Source organism: Sinohyriopsis cumingii, chromosome 2 (genome assembly GCF_028554795.1).
Source record: "Sinohyriopsis cumingii isolate HCF-2022 chromosome 2, ASM2855479v2, whole genome shotgun sequence".
NCBI classification, from domain to species: domain Eukaryota; kingdom Metazoa; phylum Mollusca; class Bivalvia; order Unionida; family Unionidae; genus Sinohyriopsis; species Sinohyriopsis cumingii.
The window spans coordinates 3,703,343-3,728,001 of record NC_142962.1 but is presented as its reverse complement, the minus strand read 5'-3'; the positions used below and the strand labels follow the sequence as shown (position 1 = coordinate 3,728,001).

Here is a 24,659-nt window from a genome sequence, read left to right as displayed (position 1 = left end):
ATTTAATGGAACACTACTGACAGGATTATCTTCCTAATTTATTATGATTGAGTATTTAATGAAACACTACTGACAGGATTATCTTCCTAATTTATTATGATTGAGTAATGTATTTTAATGGAACACTACTGACAGGATTATCTTCCTAATTTATTATGATTGAGTAATGTATTTAATGAAACACTACTGACAGGATTATCTTCCTAATTTATTATGACTGAGTAATGTATTTAATGGAACACTACTGACAGGATTATCTTCCTAATTTATTATGATTGAGTAATGTATTTAATGGAACACTACTGACAGGATTATCTTCCTAATTTATTATGATTGAGTAATGTATTTAATGAAACACTACTGACAGGATTATCTTCCTAATTTATTATGATTGAGTAATGTATTTAATGGAACACTACTGACAGGATTATCTTCCTAATTTATTATGATTGAGTAATGTATTTAATGAAACACTACTTACAGGATTATCTTCCTAATTTATTATGATTGAGTAATGTATTTAATGAAACACTACTGACAGGATTATCTTCCTAATTTATTATGATTGAGTAATGTATTTAATGAAACACTACTTACAGGATTATCTTCCTAATTTATTATGATTGAGTAATGTATTTAATGGAACACTACTGACAGGATTATCTTCCTAATTTATTATGATTGAGTAATGTATTTAATGAAACACTACTTACAGGATTATCTTCCTAATTTATTATGATTGAGTAATGTATTTAATGAAACACTACTTACAGGATTATCTTCCTAATTTATTATGATTGAGTAATGTATTTAATGAAACACTACTGACAGGATTATCTTCCTAATTTATTATGATTGAGTAATGTATTTAATGAAACACTACTTACAGGATTATCTTCCTAATTTATTATGATTGAGTAATGTATTTAATGAAACACTACTTACAGGATTATCTTCCTAATTTATTATGATTGAGTAATGTATTTAATGAAACACTACTGACAGGATTATCTTCCTAATTTATTATGATTGAGTAATGTATTTAATGAAACACTACTTACAGGATTATCTTCCTAATTTATTATGATTGAGTAATGTATTTAATGAAACACTACTGACAGGATTATCTTCCTAATTTATTATGACTGAGTAATGTATTTAATGGAACACTACTTACAGGATTATCTTCAAAGATAGCCAGCTGTTGTGCATGCTTTTCCAGCTGGGAAATATATGCCTGTGGATTGGCCAATGCATCAGCAAACTCTGAAATATACCATAGTTAAGAGACTTATATGTGTCCATACAACATGGATACCCACACTAACATAAGGCAATTATGGGCAAGTTTTAAGTAAAAGAAAAAAAAGAATTCATAAAATTGTGAGCATACGTCAAAACTGAATTTGACCTAGATCTTTAGGCACCTAAAAAATTTGGCCTCATTTAATTTTATGTAACGGATGGATGTGGACAACACCATAAAATAAGACAGCTGCTTTCTAAAGCATTACGTTTGAACATTATAAATCCCAATTCACAAGCTTGGTGTACTATGTAGCTACCATATGGCAGACCAGTTTTAAAAAACTTTTCTTTCTGGCTTTCCACTTCTAGATTTTTATGATTTACTGCAAAGAAGTACTTCATTGGAGGATTCAAGTTGTACATTAATATACAATTTGACATGCTAAAAAGTTTTCTACCAGCCAGAAAGCCTTATATGCTCACAATGTACATACCAAGAAAGTTTTCTAGTTATGACATTCAAAAGATAACAAAAATATTTGACAGTGCTGAAACATGAATGTGTCCACAAACTTAGTTATGACATTCAAAAGATAACAAAAATATTTGACAGTGCTGTAACATGAACGTGTCCTCAAACTTAGTTATGACATTCAAAAGATAACAAAAATATTTGACAGTGCTGTAACATGAATGTGTCCTCAAACTTAGTTATGACATTCAAAAGATAACAAAAATATTTGACAGTGCTGTAACATGAACGTGTCCTCAAACTTAGTTATGACATTCAAAAGATAACAAAAATATTTGACAGTGCTGTAACATGAATGTGTCCTCAAACTTAGTTATGACATTCAAAAGATAACAAAAATATTTGACAGTGCTGTAACATGAACGTGTCCTCAAACTTAGTTATGACATTCAAAAGATAACAAAAATATTTGACAGTGCTGTAACATGAATGTGTCCTCAAACTTAGTTATGACATTCAATAGTTAACAAGCTGATAAACATACAAGAGACTTGGAAGTTGTAATTTGAACAATTTTGTTACATACATAAATAATTTTGTGAAAATGGAAAACAAGGTAGTGGAATGCAAAGAAGCAAAATTTGAGTTTGAGTGTAAATGTAAATCAGGGAGTTTTCTGAATATGCAGTTAAGATACATAAACATGGGTATCTACAACCACTTTACATTTTTAATCATAGACCAACTGTGAAAAGTGTAGATTCAGGTATACCACTACATAAACTCTGGATCTGAGCAAGAATTCATGTATTTACAAAGACATTCATTTTTTGTGGTTTTGCCACCAAAAAAATTACATTCGTTGGTATTTATATTCATGCGGTTTGGAAGGGGGCTGTCTTACTTGTTAAAAAGAAGGATCAGTGTTCACTGGTCTTAAAATCCATGGTTTTGAAGCAACTATGGAATCCACAAGAGTCCCTGGAAGGTACTAATGCTCTATAGGCCATACAGAATTTCCAGGAATTTAAGATAAGACCATTTCTTCCTTTTAACTACTGAGTGTTAAAAGTATCTTTGATATTCTTCAGTGATGACAAGAGTTTCACAATGGCTGCTGTGGTGGCCATATTGAATGTCAGATTGGCACCATCTTGGTATTACAAAAAGTGTATGGGGGTGGGAAGAGATACATTCAAGATGCTAGCCATAATGTAGGCCAGTTTGCATCATCTGGTTCAGTACCAATAAGAACTCTTTTGACTAAAACCCCATGTCAAAATGACTTTCCACTTTAAATGTACTGTTTTAAAGGTGGCACCATTTTAATTATGGACCAATAAGATGTCTTCTGTTGAAAACCCCATTTTGATATGACACTGTTTTGGAAGAGTAATAATAACAAGACTTTAAAAGATGGCTGTGGTGGTGGCCATATTGAATGTCAGTATGGCACCATTTCCATTTAGGATCAATCAGACATAAGAAGTCTTTCGGTGAAAGCGCAATATTGATATGACCAGCCATGTAGGAGAGGTAGCCATAACAAGATTTTCAAGATTACCACTGTGGTGGCCATATTCATTTTTAAATAACCAGACAATACAAGAAATGCTTCAGCAAAAACTCATGCTGATATGATCATTTACTCTAGAGTAGTGACAACAAAATTTTAAAGATGGCCACTGCGGCTATATTCTCTGTTTGCGCATCATATTTTTCATTTAGAACCATCCAGACATCATAAAAAGTCATTTAGTAAATACACCTGTTGATACAACCATTCTGGAGAAGCGAGAAAAAGATTTTAAAACGCCCACTGTGGCGGCCAAATTGTAAGTGCAAGTGGAATCCTTTTCATTTAGGATGACCTAAACATTGCAAGAAGTCCTCTGGTGAAAACTGTCAATAATACTTTCATTGAGACGAAAATATTTTAAAAAGATGGCGGTTATTGGTAGTCTTATTGGACAGCATCATTTTTATTTAGGACCAACTAGACGTCATAAGTCTTTTAGTGAAAACCCCATACTGATATGACCATCCATTTAGGACAAGTAGTTAGAAGTGAAAACCCCCCACTGATATGACCATCCATTTAGGATAAGTAGTCAGAAGTGAAAACCCCATACTAATATGACCATCCATTTAGGATACGTAGTTAGAAGTGAAAACCCCATACTAATATGACCATCCATTTAGGACAAGTAGTTAGAAATATTTTTTAATGATGGCCACTGTTGTGGCTATTCTTGGTATTCAATACAAACTAGACCATGGGATGAAAGCAATTTAGGATGATTAATGACAAACAAACAAACAAAAGATGGACAACAGAAACTCTTCTGGTCTATAAGCAGAAGAACTACAATGATCAAAACCAGCTTTGTGTCCGTCTATGAGAAGTAGAACTACAATGATCAAGACCAGCTTTGTGTCAGTCTATGAGAAGTAGAACTACAATGATCAAGACCGGCTTTGTGTCAGTGTATGAGAAGTAGAACTACAATGATCAAGACAAACTTTGTGTCAGTCTATGAGAAGTAGAACTACAATGATCAAGACAACTTTGTGTCCGTCTATGAGAAGTAGAACTACAATGATCAAGACCAGCTTTGTGTCCGTCTATGAGAAGTAGAACTACAATGATCAAGACAAACTTTGTGTCAGTCTATGAGAAGTAGAACTACAATGATCAAGACAAACTTTGTGTCAGTCTATGAGAAGTAGAACTACAATGATCAAGACAAACTTTGTGTCTGTCTATGAGAAGTAGAACTACAATGATCAAGACAAACTTTGTGTCAGTGTATGAGAAGTAGAACTACAATGATCAAGACCAGCTTTGTGTCCGTCTATGAGAAGTAGAACTACAATGATCAAGACCAGCTTTGTGTCCGTCTATGAGAAGTAGAACTACAATGATCAAGACAAACTTTGTGTCAGTGTATGAGAAGTAGAACTACAATGATCAAGACAAACTTTGTGTCAGTGTATGAGAAGTAGAACTACAATGATCAAGACAAACTTTGTGTCAGTGTATGAGAAGTAGAACTACAATGATCAAGACAAACTTTGTGTCCGTCTATGAGAAGTAGAACTACAATGATCAAGACAAACTTTGTGTCAGTCTATGAGAAGTAGAACTACAATGATCAAAACCAGCTTTGTGTCAGTCTATGAGAAGTAGAACTACAATGATCAAGACAAACTTTGTGTCAGTCTATGAGAAGTAGAACTACAATGATCAAGACAAACTTTGTGTCAGTCTATGAGAAGTAGAACTACAATGATAAAGACAAACTTTGTGTCAGTCTATGAGAAGTAGAACTACAATGATCAAGACCAGCTTTGTGTCAGTGTATGAGAAGTAGAACTACAATGATCAAGACAAACTTTGTGTCAGTCTATGAGAAGTAGAACTACAATGATCAAGACCAGCTTTGTGTCAGTCTATGAGAAGTAGAACTACAATGATCAAGACCAGCTTTGTGTCAGTCTATGAGAAGTAGAACTACAATGATCAAGACAAACTTTGTGTCAGTGTATGAGAAGTAGAACTACAATGATCAAGACAAACTCTGTGTCAGTCTATGAGAAGTAGAACTACAATGATCAAGACCAGCTTTGTGTCAGTCTATGAGAAGTAGAACTACAATGATCAAGACAAACTTTGTGTCAGTCTATGAGAAGTAGAACTACAATGATCAAGACAAACTTTGTGTCTGTCTATGAGAAGTAGAACTACAATGATCAAGACAAACTTTGTGTCAGTGTATGAGAAGTAGAACTACAATGATCAAGACCAGCTTTGTGTCCGTCTATGAGAAGTAGAACTACAATGATCAAGACCAGCTTTGTGTCCGTCTATGAGAAGTAGAACTACAATGATCAAGACAAACTTTGTGTCAGTGTATGAGAAGTAGAACTACAATGATCAAGACAAACTTTGTGTCAGTGTATGAGAAGTAGAACTACAATGATCAAGACAAACTTTGTGTCAGTGTATGAGAAGTAGAACTACAATGATCAAGACAAACTTTGTGTCCGTCTATGAGAAGTAGAACTACAATGATCAAGACAAACTTTGTGTCAGTCTATGAGAAGTAGAACTACAATGATCAAAACCAGCTTTGTGTCAGTCTATGAGAAGTAGAACTACAATGATCAAGACAAACTTTGTGTCAGTCTATGAGAAGTAGAACTACAATGATCAAGACAAACTTTGTGTCAGTCTATGAGAAGTAGAACTACAATGATAAAGACAAACTTTGTGTCAGTCTATGAGAAGTAGAACTACAATGATCAAGACCAGCTTTGTGTCAGTGTATGAGAAGTAGAACTACAATGATCAAGACAAACTTTGTGTCAGTCTATGAGAAGTAGAACTACAATGATCAAGACCAGCTTTGTGTCAGTCTATGAGAAGTAGAACTACAATGATCAAGACCAGCTTTGTGTCAGTCTATGAGAAGTAGAACTACAATGATCAAGACAAACTTTGTGTCAGTGTATGAGAAGTAGAACTACAATGATCAAGACAAACTCTGTGTCAGTCTATGAGAAGTAGAACTACAATGATCAAGACCAGCTTTGTGTCAGTCTATGAGAAGTAGAACTACAATGATCAAGACCAGCTTTGTGTCAGTGTATGAGAAGTAGAACTACAATGATCAAGACAAACTTTGTGTCAGTGTATGAGAAGTAGAACTACAATGATCAAGACAAACTTTGTGTCAGTCTATGAGAAGTAGAACTACAATGATCAAGACAAACTTTATGTCAGTGTATGAGAAGTAGAACTACAATGATCAAGACCAGCTTTGTGTCTGAGACAAACGGAATGGATATACAGACTAACAAAGAAGCAAACACTCATGTCTTACCTGCAAATGCATCAGGAACATAATCTTTGACCTGAATATGAACAAATAATGTTGGCAACAGCAAAGGCTGATTGCTTTCATTCCTCAAGCAAATATGTCTATAACCTGTAAAGAAAAAGAGGAAAAAAGTCAAGTCTTATAAGCTGCAGGATTGTTCTTACATTTTTTTAATTATTGATTATCTGATTACATACAACCCCTTTGATTCCTCTCCCTTTCACCCCTGTCCCTAAAGGCCTTATCAATATCTTTACAAAATTATGTCTATTTACATATTCAATCATATTTACCAGTGTTTAACAAATACCAGTCACCAAAGCAGACCTAGTTCTACTTGTTCTATAGTACTGACTGTAGCAGACTTCTTACCATAATGAAACTGGTTATCTATCAATTTTGACATTCATTAAACTCGCTGCTTGTTATGCTCTATACAATTCTATTATGGCTGATCAAAGGATCAGTTTGCTATACCACTCAAGGATATAATTTAATCAGAACCCCTTGAAACTTTTGGCAAAAGCTACAGCAGATCTCAATCAAACAACTGCTTGTATTCAAACACTAAAATTGCATAAAACTGAGAGCCATCTAAGCCAGGATTGGTATAATTTGCATAAAAGTGACAGCCATCTAAGCCAGGATAGCAATAATTTGCATAAAATTGAGAGCCATCTAAGCCAGGATTAGTATAATTTGCATAAAATTTAGAGCCATCTAAGCCAGAATTGGTATAATTTGCATAAAATTTAGAGTCATCTAAGCCAGGATTGGTATAATTTGCATAAAATTTGGAGCCATCTAAGCCAGGATTGGTATAATTTGCATAAAACTGAGATTCATCTAAGCCAGGATTGGTATAATTTGCATAAAACTGAGCCATCTAAGCCAGGATTGGTATAATTTACATAAAATTGAGAGCCATCTAAGCCAGGATTAGTATAATTTGCATAAAATTGAGAGCCATCTAAGCCAGGATTGGTATAATTTGCATAAAACTGAGATTCATCTAAGCCAGGATTAGTATAATTTGCATAAAACTGAGCCATCTAAGCCAGGATTAGTATAATTTGCATAAAATTGAGAGCCATCTAAGCCAGGATTGGTATAATCTGCATAAAATTGAGAGCCATCTAAGCCAGGATTGGTATAATTTGCATAACACAAAGTCATCTATACCGGGATGTTTTTTGTCGAATTCTGTTCATCTTGTTTTTGAGAAGCCAATATTTACTTGTTTTTAAAAAATATTTTTAGTAACTTCAGCCAAACTTGATGGTAGACACGCATCGTTTGTACAAGACCTTCATGCCTTATGGCCTAGCTGAGCTACAAATTGGACTTTAAAAGATGAAACCTTTAAAAGGCATGTCTACATGTAAAAGGCAATTTACCTACCAAACCAAAAGTATCCAATTATGTGTAAGGGTTGCGAAGCTAAAATGGTTACAAGAAGTGTCAATGGATGGGCTGGTTACAAGAAATGTCAATGGATGGGCTGGTTAAAAGAATTGTCAATGGATGGGCTGGTTACAAGAAGTATCAATGGATGGGCTGGTTACAAGAAGTGTCAATGGTTGGGCTGGTTACAAGAAATGTCAATTGTTGGGCTGATTACAAGAAATGTCAGTGGATGGGCTGGTTACAAGAAGTATAAATGGATGGGCTGGTTACAAGAAGTGTCAATGCATAGGCTGGTTACAAGAAGTGTCAATGGATGGGCTGATGGACAGATGAAAAAGATGATTATTGTAGAGTTCCAGCATCTTGATGCGTCATACTAAATGATATATAAAACTTTATAACAAGAGTTCTACAAATGCTACTTTGTACCTGTGAAGAGTACTAAAATAATGCTGCATTGGCTAATGAAGGTCAGATATGAATGTCAGCATATCAGAATACCAGCTTTTAACATTCAGAAATATTTTATCGCAGCTTTAGTTAAAACATCAACTGATTTTGAAGATAAAATTTTTAAAAAAATCTAATTGTGTATAATTATTGCCAAATACAGGCCTGACAAAACTGGCATCAATGGCCTGCACTTGGATTGCCTACCTGGCCTGAGACCTTCTACAGGTAGGACCCTGTGGCCAATTAGTTTGCCTGTTTCTTCATAGACGGCTAACCTTATCACAGCTAGAGTCGGTAATACAACCTGAAATTAGAGGAAATGTTAATATTTCTTATAACAGCACATTCTGAAATGTTTTCAAAAATGTACTTTTGTTACAAGTTTGGAATTTTCCGAAACTGTTTTACCAAATTATATCAAAACAGCTTAAAAATGATATTCCATCATGCATCATGACAAATAAAATGACAACAGCCCAAACATTTGTGAACAAAAACTTTTGAGTCCCTTGACAGGGCTGATGCTCTACACTCTGAAAAGGATTTCAAAATAAACCATTTCTTACTTTTGACTGCTGAGTGTTGAAATAAACTCGTACATTCTTGAGTTATAAGATTTTCAAATTAGCCCTTGTGGTAGCCATACTGGATGCAATATTGGTACATTTTCATTTAAGACAAACTTGATACTATTTGAAGACTTTTGGTGAAAACCCTATGTTGATATGACCATTCAATTAGAAGAAGTGAATCAAGAACTTTAATATGTTCATTGTGGAAGCCCTGTTTGATATCAAATCAGCACCATTTTCATTCAGCATCAAATAGATTCATAATTAGTCTTCTGGTGAAACTCCTTGCCAATATGACTTTCCATCTAGAAGTAGCACAAATACGATATTCAAAATGGGTGCCAGGGTGGCCATACTGTATGCCATATCAGCACCATTTTCATATAGTACCATCCGGTGAAAACCCAATGCTGCTGTGACCTTCCATCTTGGCAGGAATAGTGATAACATTTTCAACATGGCCACTTTCTCTTCAGGATGGGAAGCAATTGCAAGATTTTCATGAAGGCTACTGTGGTAGCGATCTTGGATATTAGATAACTATTTTCATTTAGGTCCAATTAGACATCATAAGGAGTCATGAAGCAAAAATCCCATGCTGATATAACCATCCATTCCGGTGGAGTAACAATAAGATTTTCAAGATGGCTGCTATGGTGACCATAATGGATGTCAAGTCATTTAGGACCAACAAGACATCATAAGAAATCTTAAATGTTAAATGTTAAAACCCTGTGACGATACGACTTACGAGTAGCAATAACATGATTTTCAACATGGCTGCCACGGCAGCCATATATGACATCAGATCAACACCATTTTAATTTAGGACCAACTAACATCATAAAAAGCGAAAAACGCTGATGATATGATCATCTATTTAGGAGTACTGGACATAGTGGACATCAGATAGGCACCAACTAGCAATCACAAGATGTCATTATAGTGAAAGCCCATTGTGGTGGCCATCTTGAATGTTTAAGTGGAGCCATTTTCATTTAAGTTCAGCAGGACTCCCAAACCTCTGATGAAACCCCAATGTGAGAAGGACAATGGAGAATGGATGACATGCTGTCCCATAAACTCTTCTGCTCTACAGCCAAATCAATCAATCCAGCTTTAACAGTAGAAGAAACTATAAATAAATGCTTATTCTTTTATTGGCTTGGAAAGTTGGTGTTGGGTGAGGGGAGATAGCTCCATTCATCCGATGTTAAGTTCAGTATTTAACATTAAATGAATAAGAAGACTTCTTTTTAAGTCAACAGTCACAGAAAGGATTGATTTTTTAAAAATTCTGTCTGGACATCTTAAATTCTATCTTTATACATGTCTGTGTTCTCTCCTCTCTCTATCTAGTTCCTACCTTTTTGAAGACAAATGGTGGTTCATCGTATACAGGGCTGATACCATTGCTTGGCACGGTTCTGGTACGGAATCTTTTCCGGACTGTATCTGTTGGCAGCCCATACATATCTACTTCCACGTAGGTTCCCACCCTTTTGTCTGATAGTAGATGGCCGGATATTACCTAATGGTGCATAAAAATGGAAATGAGATATCTGATTACATCAGACACAGAATTTTCTCGTTTTTTTTTTTTCTTTTTTACTTAAGCCTGTTGTCAAAGGCCAAAAACCATTTTTCCTTGGAGTCCCAAATTCTATCATAATGCATCAGCAACTAATATTAAACTTCATCAGAAAATAATATAATCTCAATAACTGGGATTATAATAATGAGGAGAATGAGGAGGATTAGAAATATAAAGGGCCTCCAAGTCTGTTTCTCTGAGTGTGTGTGTTTGTGTGTGTGTGTGTGTGTGTATATATATATATATATATATTTATTTATCCTAACAACAAATGAACTCAAGGAAAAATCAAAATCTGCTCATGGTATCATATACAATCATTACAGGCTTTGGGACTAAGTTTAGAAAAGACACTGTATATGATGACAACATACAAGAATATATGAATATTGCATACAAATATACATGTCAAAGTACACATCTTAGAGATGCATGAAATCTGTATCCTTTGACAAATTATCACACATGACAGGCTATACATTGTAGTCAGTGTACTTGGTTGAGGAAGAACACTGGAGAAACTCTGAAAGAACCACTGACACATGGGAAACTATTGGCAAGCTTTCTCACATACCAATGTTGGCTGAGACGAGAATCAAACCGATGCAGATAGAGCTGAGTGCCTTAGACCACTTGGCTACCCAGAACCCCTAAATACAATATCATCAAGAGGCATGGTTGCAGTGAAGTTGGAAATTAAGAGTGGCACCAGCTTAACACAATGTAGTTTTTCTACCAATGAGAAGGGGAGTAGCCAATGCAAAAGAATAGTCACTCACTGCCATTATTGCTGACTATTTTTCTCTAATATTTTACAGTGATTACAAATCTGATAGTCGTCATGGCTCTAAGTGTCAATACAATCAATCCCATATTTGATTGGATGATGTTGTACGAAACGTTTAGTTGATAGATTATGCCATTACCAAGATAAAATCTCTTAATTAGGATAGAAACTGCTGGGTACTTACATCTTCAACATAGTGCACACATTAAAGAAACTGTTGGGGATTTACTTTGTATAACCAACTTTTTGTTATAGAGAAGCTTATTAGAAAATGTCTTATTGTAGTAAAATCATCATCCTCATCATCAATCAATCATTTCCACCTCTGACAGATGTCAACATTATACATGTATACCATCCATGTGATTAATATCAAAATCTCTTTAGATATCATTGCCATTTAGCTATTATATACTGTAATGACTCAAAGTCTTGGGACACTATAAGTCTTGGGACACTCCATTATTTTCACAAATAATATTTTAATGGCCTATAAATGTTGGGTCATGAAACTGTAGAAATGTACCATGTAGTGTAAGTCTTGGGACACCTTCAACATTTTTTCTGCTAATCGATTGATGTATTTTGTCAACTATAGCAACGCCAAAAAAATGACCGAGTTTGTTAAGGGACTATCATGATGAATTTAACTGCATGGAAACCTAAGTTCATATAATCTGTTTGAAAAGTCAATAGAATTAATTTTCCTCTTTTCTTATTATTTCTACCTAATTCAGATATGTATAATTTGATAGGACGATGAAAAAAACTGAGCATTAGCTGTACACATTTATAATATAACTCTACCTTTTGACTCTTAGTTTATTATAATTTGTTTATGCATAATCACATTCGAATTTTTATCAATGCACCAGTAATCACCCCATGTACACTGATAATGTAAAATTGTGTTGAATAAAGTACATCCCTTGGATTTGAATCTTATGCACCAATGCACTAAACTTAAAGGGGCCCCGAGTGGCTGAGTGGTCTAAAGCGCTCTCCGTTACGGATCATTGCCATCTCACCTCTGTCTGCGTGGGTTTGAGTCTCGGATTCGGCCAATGTGGGTATGTGAGAAAGCCTGCCAGTAGCTTCTCGTGGGTTGGTGGTTCTTTCCGGGGTTTTCCCAGGTTCTTCCTCCACCATTAATACTGGCCGCCATGTATAGCCTATCGTGTGCTGATAAATGGCATTAAACCCTACAATAACAACAACAATAACTAAACTTAAATAATATCTCCAAAAAAAAAGGAAGAAGTTTCAGAACAATAATTCAGAAATAACTAATTCTGTAAAGTATCAGTTTGCTTGCTATAAGTGACCTTAAATAAGTACCAGTTTACACAGCTATGGCAATCACGCTAATATTATGGAGTAAAAGGCAATCAGCCATCAAAATACCGGATGAGCTGTCAGACATAATTCGCTGTTTATCCATGCCAGTTTCAGGGTTGATAAGATTAACTGGCTAGGATTGCTGTCAAAACAAATCTGCCAACTATAAATGAAGGAATCACTGAAACAACCAGCTTTCCCATGTGTGGAAAATTATAATTTTGTTAAGTGAAAACACAAAACTGTGATAATGATCTTAGTCAATCAATATTCAGAATTTTAGGCTCTATTACGACCATTCTTTCATAAACATGTGACAGTTATTTGAATATATGCTGGTTATGTGCCTTATACAATTAAACATGTATAACAACACAACAATGACATCACTCTGTAGGATCACTTACATCAATGAAAAAACATTAAGCACCTGGACCAAAGTAAATGAAACAGCAATGAGTGTCTACATGAAATGTAATCTGGAAGAAAGCGGTTTCGTAAAAGCAATGAATAAAGTAAAATCTGCATCTAGTATTTTGCCGTATAAACAAGGATATATAAGTGACATTAAATACGATGTGCACTCTGTAAGTACTGTGCATTATAATACAACCTGGTATAATCTGGTCTCCGGTAACCTCTAACCGGTCCATGAATTATGAAGTCTTTTTTTACCTTTTTTTCATTTTGAAGAAGCTGGAAAATATGCACATGCAAACTAATAACAAAAACAACCATAACAGTGTTTAACAGTTTAGTCACGTGGTCATTGAAAGAGCTGGTCAATGCTGTATGACGACTGACATGCTGATCTTGCCAATTTTGTATGGACATTTTTGGTGTCGGTTGGGGCAGAGAAAATGCTTTATTTTTTTACATGCATCTCAGTATTGGGACAAAAATGTTTATGTCCCAAGATTTACAGCCATTATTGTGTACCAAAATACTGATATTGAATGCAACTTACTTACCAGCCCAACTGGTCCATACCTTTACATCCAGTGATATGTGCACATGAAATAAAACAGACCCACACCAGGTTCAATTCCTGATCATGACAGATTTTTTACCCATTCCCTTTATATTTTGGGGCTTGTGCAACTCGTAGTAAATAGTGACCCAGTTGAGAATGGGTTTTGACCATTCTGAATCTGGGTGAGAGTAAAAGATGAATCTCAAAGTATGTGGGGAAAAGTGTAGCAGTCTATATGTACAAGGTCACTTACTAACCACCCAAGCTGGGCCCTTTAGTCTAGTAGTACATGTGACTGTATGCAAGAAAAAGTTCGATTCTCAACCACAACTGTTTAAACTTTGTATCCCCTCCCATTACAATACAGTGGTCCCGTACAATAAATCATACAGTAAAACAAAATTCATGATAAAACACTAGTATGGTCATGGATTCTATTACAATGAGTAGCCTCAGTTGTTTAGTGCTTTGAGTTCTGGACTACTGACCATATGGTTGCAGGGTTAAATCCCACCACTGAACCAGTCCTACTACGGTGTGTCCTTGGGCAAGGTACTTTAATTTCCCCAGCACTAAATAGCCTAATTGTGTTGCTGTGCAGTAAAAAAACCGAAGTACTCCCTTATACTGGTTGAATTATATTTTTTCCATATGATGTACCCAGTATAAGTCAACCCTGCTTATACCTTGGTACACATGAATGGTTCCCATAAATATTGTTATAAAGCTCAGGCACTGTACTGAATTCTAATGTTACTACAGACATTACTATTCCTTATTCTATAAGTACTAACCCTAATCCTGACAGTCCCTGCGATAATACCATCTACCGTTGATTCTGCAAAAGGATCAAAATGTCTGTCTTTTCTTCTCATGAAGTCTGGCTTTAGAATGTAACCTGACCTGTTGTTGTATTCAAAAATGCCCAGATTCAATTGCACAGCCAAGTCTGGAATAGAAAAACTTGTGTATGAATTTTACATTGCCTCTTCCCATCATGGTTATCTCCCCCCTTTACAACTCATGAAACCGCTTATAATACATGGTCAGGTGTGGATCCCATTTCTGTTCCTACAAAGTGCCAAAAGAATCAACCCATATTTGTTAAATGTGAAGAAAATCCTAATCTAAATTGTTAATAAAACCCCAGTATATAACTCATTTTATCAGCAAAAACAGTGGTTAATGTCATGAAATTATCCACTTAACTCATTCAGTCCCAATCCCCCCTGTAGGCATGCTGAGGCTGTACCCTACTTCCGAGCTCTGCAGCATCAAGGTCATTTAAGATGCACCAAAGTGGGTGGTATTACAAAAAAGCAGACAGATATAGCTCTACAATGATACCAAATAATCTGGTCATTCTAGTTGCACTACAAAATACAGAGGGAAAAACCCAATTTTTTGGACCCATTTTTTTTCACCCAAAATTCGCTCGTGGTCATAATCCGATTTTGCATCTGGATTTTATACCTTTTGGCGTCAGAACTAAGGCAGACCGGTCTGAACTGCACACAGACAGGTGAACCTTTGCAAAAATTAGGAAAAGGTGGGCATTTGGAATAAAGAGTGGTCTCCATATGAAAACGATGGGTCCATTAAGCAAAAAAGAACAAACAAACAAAGCCAAAAAACTTTTACCCTTCAGTTCATGTGCAAGAAAAATAACCAATGGAAAACGATGTTTCTAATACAATGGAAAATGATGTTTCTAATACAACTAGGCATTAGGCTAATGGAAAATCTGTTGAAAGTTGATGTATTAGGATGTATTCAGAAATAGTCTCAAAAATGTCTTTCCTACTTGCATTTCAGGCGAAAACGACAAAAACCTCCAGGGCCGCATGAGTTAATAGTAAGTGCTAAATTGTGTTAACATTTTATCCAAAAATTCTCAGTACACTGTAAATAAAAATCTTTGATACAATTTTGAGAAGTGAAAATGTCATTAATGCCTACTACAGTTTAAGAAATAAATAGCAATGAAATAAGTTTTGCAAAGTGAAATTTGTGTTTTAGTCACATATTTCAGTTTCAGTGTAATCATCATAATGTAATATACCTTTTGTAATCAAACATGAAAAACATCAGTCTACCATCAAAGCCATGCCTGCAGGTATTTCTGTGAGAATGTAACTGCCAACTGTTCTTTGATCTCTGATTTGTGGACATATCTGTTGCATTGTTACACTCAAATGCAGACCTGCTCTGTATTATCACCTTAATTATGTCTTTAGAATCAAATCAAATAATGGGAATGGAATAAATAAAAAAGTCATGCAAATCTTGTGTAAGAGCTATCAGTCATGATCATGTCAGGTCAAATCATTTGATCACTAGCAGTTGTGATCATGTTGGTCAAATCATTTGATCACTAGCAGTCATGACAATGTCGGTCAAATCATATGATCACTAGCAGTCATGATAATGTCAGGTCAAATCATGTGACCACTAGCAGTCATGATCATGTTGGTCAAATCATGTGACCACTAGCAGTCATGATCATATTGGTCAAATCATTTGATCACTAGCCATCACGATCATGTCAGGTCAAATCATATGATCACTAGCAGCCATGATAATGTCAGGTCAAATCATGTGACCACTAGCAGTCATGATCATGTCAGGTCCAATCATTTGATCACTAGCAGTCATGATCATGTCAGGTCAAATCATGTGACCACTAGCAGTCATGATCATGTCAGGTCAAATCATTTGATCACTAGCAGTCATGATAATGTCAGGTCAAATCATATGATCACTAGCAGTCATGATCATGTCAGGTCAAGTCTTGTTTGATAGATATGGTTCATTATGGAGAAGTTCCTGAATTCGCACTCAGATTTGCTCAAGGATGAGAAGTTTCACTTGCAATAAAATCGTGGCATAAATATTTCACTAATATAACAATTGTAAGAAATCAAGTTTCAATGTTGACTTTTCATGAACAAATGTCTCCTTTTCGAACAAAAGGAATCTTGTTTCACTGTTAAAAAATCTGTGAATAAAACAATGTTATGCAGGTACACAATAAAGAACACATATGTGATGTGCTAAAACCTCCTGGAGTTATGTTAATCATGATCTTTCAGGATTAATTATCTTGAAAGTAAAAGCAATTTATACCAAAAAGTGAACAATTTCCTTAGACAAAGCTGTTTATTGACAATTAATTTAAACAGGATTATAAAATAAATATTCAGTAATTAAACAGCCCCATTACCACTACCCCTTCCATAGTCTTCTTGATGTTTATCTTGGATGGTACCCAATTCTTCATTCTTCAGCTCACTCGTTCACATATAGTGTTGTCTCCAGGAATAAGGAATCCAAGACTATTTCTTGTTTTAACTGCCAGTGTTGACACCTCTAATTTCCAAGATGATTACTGTTATACTGCATGTTTATTGGATGTAAGATCAGCACCATTTTCATTTAGAACCAATTAGACATTATAAGAAGTTTTTTTGTTGTTGTGAAAACCACATGTTAATAAGCTATCCATTCAGAAAGAACGGCCATAAAAATTTCAAGATGGCTATCATGGTGGCTATATTGGATGCAAGATTGGCTCCATTTTCATGTAAGACCATCTATAGATTATACAAAGTCCTTTAGTAAAAACCCAATGTTGATATGAACACCATTCAGGAACAGCAACATTAACAAGGGTTTCAAAATGGCTGCCATGGTGGCCATACTAGCTTCAATTTAATTTAGGACCAACTGGACATATGAAATCCTTGGTCATAGTTTGTCCCACCCCAGTGAAAAGTTTTTAATGAGTATTCTTTATGACAGAAAATATTGTTTTATTTATCAGTGCATAAAATGATACAAAATTAAAATAAAAAAGATGTAGCTAATAGCAACTAATGTGTGTGTCACTGTACAGAAGGAATGCCACCCCATCTTGTAGCCACCTATGTCATGTATAATGTGATCCACCAATTTTATATTTATTTATTTACTAATTCAGAAAATAACTGACCAAAATTCTGGACTTGAAATGTGCTACATTTTATTCGGTGCTTAATTTTCTGCATTTCCTCAGATAAAAATCAATGTAAGAGTGACTTTTTCAAGTTCAAGGACTTTTGGAGACAACCCTCAAATTTAATCATATTTCAAGATTGTATGAAACACGAAAACCCATGCTAATACAACCATCCATGCTAGTTGAGTAGCATTAAGATTTTCAAGATGGCTGCTACAGTAAGCCATACAGGATGTCAGACCACATGAAATCATAACTAGGCAACCAATTTTCATGGATTTCATGGAAGCTACAATTCGTCAATTTAAATACCCAATGAGCAATGATCGTTCTGTGAAGACAATAGAACCTTTTCCAATTTAACACATTAACAGAAAATGTCATTTTTACAAAACTATGAATTCCAATTAAAATAAATAAATTCAAAGACTGTTCTCTGCCTGTACATTCTTAATAGCAAATCTGGGTCTATTCTCTTAAGTTCTGTATGCTTTACACACAGGCAAATATGGTATAACTTACCTAACGTTTGGAAATTCAGTGCTACAAGCTGGCACCCAGCATTCCAGAACATCTGAAACAGATCATTACCTATCAGTCAACAAGCCAAAATCAAATCAAAATTGGTAAATTAATGTGCTGCAAATATCTGATGCACTCACTTTTTTTATGAAGTGAATTTCCACAAGTGGTTCCTATGACAGCAGAATATTAGGGAAGGCCATAAAATGCCACTTTCTTGTAAGCAAGGTTGCACTATAAAAATGTAGATTAATAGCAAACTAGTAACTCATTACATGTGATTCTACCTGCAGTAGGCCAAAAATACCATTTTAAAGGCCATCTACCACATGTCATTTTATGTTAATATTCTACCACTTATAAAAATTAAAGAATATTAGTTTTAAAAAATTTGACAAAAAACAAACAAACATGGTATATTTAGGTGTTCTATCAAAACATTACAGAAACGAGCAAAAACCCAGTAAATTCAGGATCAGAAAGTTTCCACCTTTGATAACAATTGGCTGCCCTTTGGTGGAAAGGAGACAAGATGGAGACTGACTATAATAAATAATTTCTATGACACATTTTAGTATTTTGACTTTTTTGTCAAGTTTAATTGTAACTGTATTGGTCAAGATGTTTTAACAGGAATATTTAAATTAAGGATAGATCTTAAAAAAGATGTTTTTCAATTCATGTCAAAATGCCAAAACTTGTGCTTTCTCCCAATGGTAAGAAGACAAGGGGAGAGAAATATTACAAGTTCTACAATGCATGGATATCAGTGCAGGTAAATAGCTTAGGTCTTGAGTTTACACTGTAATTCATCCTTTGTATTTCATAAACTATCTGAACTTTTCATGCACATAAATTAAGTTCAATCCCAAAACAGATCACTTAAAATATATATTACAAGATAATTAATGTTAAAGTTGGGATACATAAAAGCATAAATACATCCCTTAATTTTGCATTTCTCAGGTTAAAATCAATAAAATAAATTCCGATTTTGTTTTAATCTACTGTCATGAAACCTGCTAAAAGTTTTTTTTTTATCTGGGCCACAAAGAGAAAGAAATTCCTTGAGGATGAGACTCAGTAATAAATCTCAAGTCCAAGTCAGAAACTTCCTCCATGGAGTGAGCATAACTTGGAGGACTAATGGAGAGCATTTAACAACCTTAGAAACCTAGCAGCAGGAAAACTGAAGCTAGAAGTTCTTTGCAGACTGAGCATAGTTGTCCCATCATTACAACTTGCTAATGCTGACACAGAGAGGACATTCTCCATTATTTGCAAACTACAAAGTGATTCAGGGTGAAATCTGGACTTGGGAACTATTGAGAACCTGTTTAGTGTGAAGATGAATAACTCCAGTGAATTTCATCAGTGGTCACCTGTTACGAAATGCCCAATATGGCTCATTTAGTCTTCCATACTTTATATATAATCAGGTTGTCTTGTTTCACGCGCCGTAATATTTCTGTAAATGTAATTTTTCATCGTATCGCACGACGCTTTTATTGCTCACGCGGCACATGCGAAATAATATATTATTGCACACTACTATATATATCGGGTAGAGATATTGAAGGGCACAGCCAATATAGAGGGAAGCTCTAAACATATTCAGCTGTCGGGCAGGTGCCATTGTAATTTAGTTAGAGCCAAACAGTTGGGTGAGTCGAATGTTTTTTAGTCAACTCGTTTTATTATTTACAATAATTATTCAGTTTCGTAAAAGCATGTTCATTGTTGTATTATGTAGTCAATCGTTTATCGTATTTGCAATTCAGTTTATTAAGATATAACCTAGGCAATGTGGTAGCGAGTTAATTTCATCTAGTCGCTATCACAACTAATTTCGAAAACATATTATGTATGTATTAATGTCATAGCATTACGTATATTTATTTTTATTGCATAGCATTCCTATGTCATACTTCGTACCTATCGTATATTCTTAAAGTAGTTGCAACAAAACCCATTCCATTTAAATTAGACTATTGGAAAGGTGTGTTTATTTTCCATATTCAGCTCACCGGTTATGAGCAGCCGGAGGGGCTTGTGGATACCATGACATCTGATGTACCATTACTAGTATAACCCACCAATTCAGTGCCAACGTACGGGTACAAGTGTGGAGGGGAAAGTGACCGTGCCAGAGAGAAGGTCGTGTCAACATGTATTTTCCAATCAAGTAGTGTTTTGACTACAAGTAAAGCACAATAACAAGTAGTGTATTGACTACAAGTAAAGCACAATAACAAGTAGTGTACTGACTACAAGTAAAAGCATAATAACAAGTAGTGTATTGACTACAAGTAAACGTATAATAACAAGTAGTGGTTTGACTACATGTGAATTATGACAGTAGTGTCTGACTACATAAATGTTTGCAACCAGTAGTTGATTATATAGGTTTGCAACAAGCATTTGTTTATATGAAAGTTTGCTAGAGATATTTGTATACATGAAGTTTATATGGAGTTGCTAGAACTTTTTGACTACATGAATGTGACATAGTAGTCAAAGTATATTTCATATGTGTTTTATATTCATTTTATATGCTTTTCTGTGTTATTTTCATATCATTAGTACCAGTGTTTAATATATTGTCATTTGTCATCCACGAACGTGTTTACTGTTTCTTTAAAACCCTGCCCGGTCTCAAAGGGTCAGCTTGACGATGTTACATCACCACACGATGAAGGAAACTAAAAAGGCTATAGGATATTATTTAAAAACACTTTAATATAAATAACTTTACTATTTTCATTAATTGACAATATACTAAATCACATCAATTATTATTTTAACACTGCCATCAGAATCTAAATCTGATTCATGTTCATAACTTGTTGTAGTTTATATGATGGAGAGAATACACATTATGGCAAAAAATGCACTTATTTTGATGTGGGAGGTCGTGGGTTCAATCCCTGGCCAAGTCATACCAAAGACTTACAAAAATAGCACTAACAGCTGCCTCGCTTGGCAATCAGCATTGAGAGGTTAGCGTTAGGACTGGTCGGCCTGGTGTCAGTATAATGTGACTGGGTGGGACATCATGGTACATGTCTGCCGCATGATGCCCCAGTGCTAGATGTCACTATAAACTGCTACACTGCAGACATTGTAGCAATATGACTGAAAAATTGTTAAAGCTACGTTAAAAATCCAATCCAAATCACACACACGCGCACTTTTGTTTTCAGTCCCATTGAAGAATGTAAAATTTATGCGGATAAAAAAAATCTACTGGTCTAGAAGTCAACCTCCTGATCAGAATATGTAAATCTACTGGTTTGAAATTCCTGGTTCTGTCACATCTATGGGTTAATTTTATGCAACACCTTATTTTCATTTGGTAATTTTTTTTTTGCTTGTTTGATGATATTATAATAAGTTATAAGCCAAACACAATACAGTGAAATACGTAGGCAGCAATTTCCATGCAAATGTTTTATCAGGGATCATGTACCCATGATAATGTGATTCATTACTATCTCTATTATACCAGAAACTATGTAACAAGTATAAAGTGAACCATTACCATCTCCATATTACATCATGGACCATGGACCCAGTATAATGTTATCCATTACCATCTCCATATTACATCATGGACCATGGACCCAGTATAATGTTATCCATTACCATCTCCATATTACATCATGGACCATGGACCCAGTATAATGTTATCCATTACCATCTCCATATTACATCATGGACCATGGACCCAGTATAATGTTATCCATTACCATCTCCATATTACATCATGGACCATGGACCCAGTATAATGTTATCCATTACCATCTCCATATTACATCATGGACCATGTACCCAGTATAATGTTATCCATTACCATCTCCATATTATATAAGGGACCATGTACCCAGTATAATGTTATCCATTACCATCTCCATATTATATAAGGGACCATGTACCCAGTATAATGTTATCCATTACCATCTCCATATTACATCATGGACCATGGACCCAGTATAATGTTATCCATTACCATCTCCATATTACATCATGGACCATGTACCCAGTATAATGTAATTCATTACCACCTCCATATTATATAAGGGACCATGCCTCCAGCATAATGGGATCCACTACCACCTCTGTATTATATCATGGGCCATGGACTCATTATGATATAATTCCTTACCATCCCCATATTATATCAGGTGTTACGAAATACCTGATATAGCTTGCTTAGACCACCATAAATTCCAGTATTTGACATGTTTCACGCGCCATAGTATCTTGTAAATATACCTTTTCTTTGCATCGCGTGACGCCTTCATTGCTTGTGCGGCACATGCGTAATATACGTTAATGCGCGCGACTATATATGTTGCTTAGAGATTTTGATTGACACAGCCATTAGAGGGAAGCTCTTTATGTATTTAGCTGTCGGGGCGGGATTGCCATTATGTCTTAGTTTGAGCCAACGAGTTGGGTGAGTTATATTATTTTTAATCAACTCTTTTTAATTAATTTTCAGTTTCACAAAACCCGTTCAATGTTGTATTATACGTTTGCGTTGTTTTATCATACTTGTAGTTTAATTCATCAAGAGTGTATGGCTTATGTAATTTGGTAGCGAGAGATGGTACGATTCGGATTATTAACAGGGATTTGAACATATATGCAATACTCCTGTTGGTAGGTCATCTTGTCGCTATTATTATAACTAATATTGAAGACATATTATGTATGTATTAGAGTTTTAGTATATCATATTTCTATTTTTCTGTATGCCATTCGTACGTCATAGTCATACATAAGGAATATTTCTGGTGTGTTAGTATTAATCCATTTGTTGTTATTGTTGTTGTAGGATTTAACGCCATTTTTCAGCACATGATAGGCTATACATGGCGGCCAGTATTAATGGTGGAGGAAGAACCTGGAAAACCCCGAAAAATACCACCGACCCACAAGAAGCTACTGGCAAGCTTTCTCACATAACCACATTAGCCGAATCTGAGACTCGAACCCACGCAGACAGAAGTGAGATGGCAGTGATCTGTAATGGAGAGCGCTTTAGACCACTCGATTAATCCATTTGAAATGCTCAGATATTTTAATCTAGATACACAGAAAGCAGACTATTTGGAAAGTTGTTTCTTTTCATATTCAACCAACTAGGTGTGGATAACTAGGCGTGGATTACTAGTTGTGGATAACTATGTACGATTATCTAGGTGTGGATAACTGTGCGAACTGACTAGGTGTAGCCAGAGCTCACAGCAATAGTGATGAAAGACCGCCAGGAAAGTGCGAACGTATATGTGCATGAAGAGTCTGGATGGTTGAAGCCGGGAAATGGGTCAAAGGGCATATAAAATGTCAAGTAAACATTGGACATACATATAGGAATTTCATTATAGTATTTGACTATAACAGGGTCATAGTGTTTGACTAAGAGAAATGTCATTATAGTGTTTGACTATAAGAATCTCATTATAGTGTCTGACTATAAGGTCATATTGTGTGACTAAGAGAATTTCATTATAGTGTTTGACTATAAGAATCCCATTAGTGTTTGACTATATAGGGAAAGTTCAGCATATTGGTTGACCATATAGACAAAAAGCATGGTAGTGTTTAATTATCTGAGACAACTTTATAATTATTGAATATTTCAAATAATTATATCTGTTCTTCATCACAGTTTTCCATTGGATCCATATTATGTATCTTTGTATTTATTTTGATGTCATGTTACTTCATCATTAGTGTGAGAGAATAATACATCTTTTCATTGTCACTTGCATACGTGTTTGTTATTTCTTAAATACCGATTCCGTCTCAAAGGGTGTTAGCTCGATTACGTTACATGTATCCAGCATAATGGGATCCATTACCATCCACCTATAACATCATGGACCATGTACCTAGTGTAATATGATACATTACCATCTCCATATTATATCAGAGACCAAATTTTACTGAGGTACTTGACAGTAAGGTAGAACTGTGTTTATTATAATTGGGTTGTTATGACAGGTCTAAATCACTTTACAATATATTACAACCAGACCATTCAAAGTGGATGAGGCAAGAGCCGATCCTTCACACTAAACAGACTCCAATGCAATCCTGAAGTGCATGTTTCAACAACATTCAAACTACTGCATACTGGCCAAAGCCATTTCAAGCAACTGCATACTGGACATAGCTGATTCAAACTACTGCATACCGTATATACTCGCGTATAAGCCCGTTCGCGTATAAGCTGACCCGACCCCCCCCCAAACTGAATTGGTAAAACTGTTATAAAGTGTATGACCTGCATGTAAACCGACCCATAATTTCTAGACTACCGGTACATCACAAGATGCACAAAGTGAGTTCTGAATATGTTTATTTAGGCAAATCACATTATTAAATAAAATTAAAGTAAGAAA

At 35.1% G+C, this 24,659-nt stretch overlaps 1 protein-coding gene across 6 annotated transcripts in view; it reads right to left on the bottom strand.

The window, feature by feature from the left end:
* LOC149804253 (1-phosphatidylinositol 4,5-bisphosphate phosphodiesterase beta-1-like) overlaps positions 1-24,659 on the bottom strand; it is a 292,443-nt gene that overhangs the window by 63,854 nt on the left and 203,930 nt on the right. For all 6 annotated transcript variants that reach the window (XR_016415204.1, XR_016415202.1, XM_089938161.1 and 3 more), the window contains 6 exons: positions 18,247-18,298; positions 14,522-14,676; positions 10,402-10,566; positions 8,668-8,767; positions 6,607-6,711; positions 1,178-1,266 (listed from right to left, as the gene is read on the bottom strand). Coding sequence is in view for 4 of the 6 variants with exons in the window: in XM_089938161.1 (XP_089794287.1) it covers positions 1,178-1,266; positions 6,607-6,711; positions 8,668-8,767; positions 10,402-10,566; positions 14,522-14,676; positions 18,247-18,298 (666 nt within the window). In the remaining 2 variants the exon portion in view is untranslated. The remainder of the gene's footprint in view (positions 1-1,177; positions 1,267-6,606; positions 6,712-8,667; positions 8,768-10,401; positions 10,567-14,521; positions 14,677-18,246; positions 18,299-24,659) is intronic.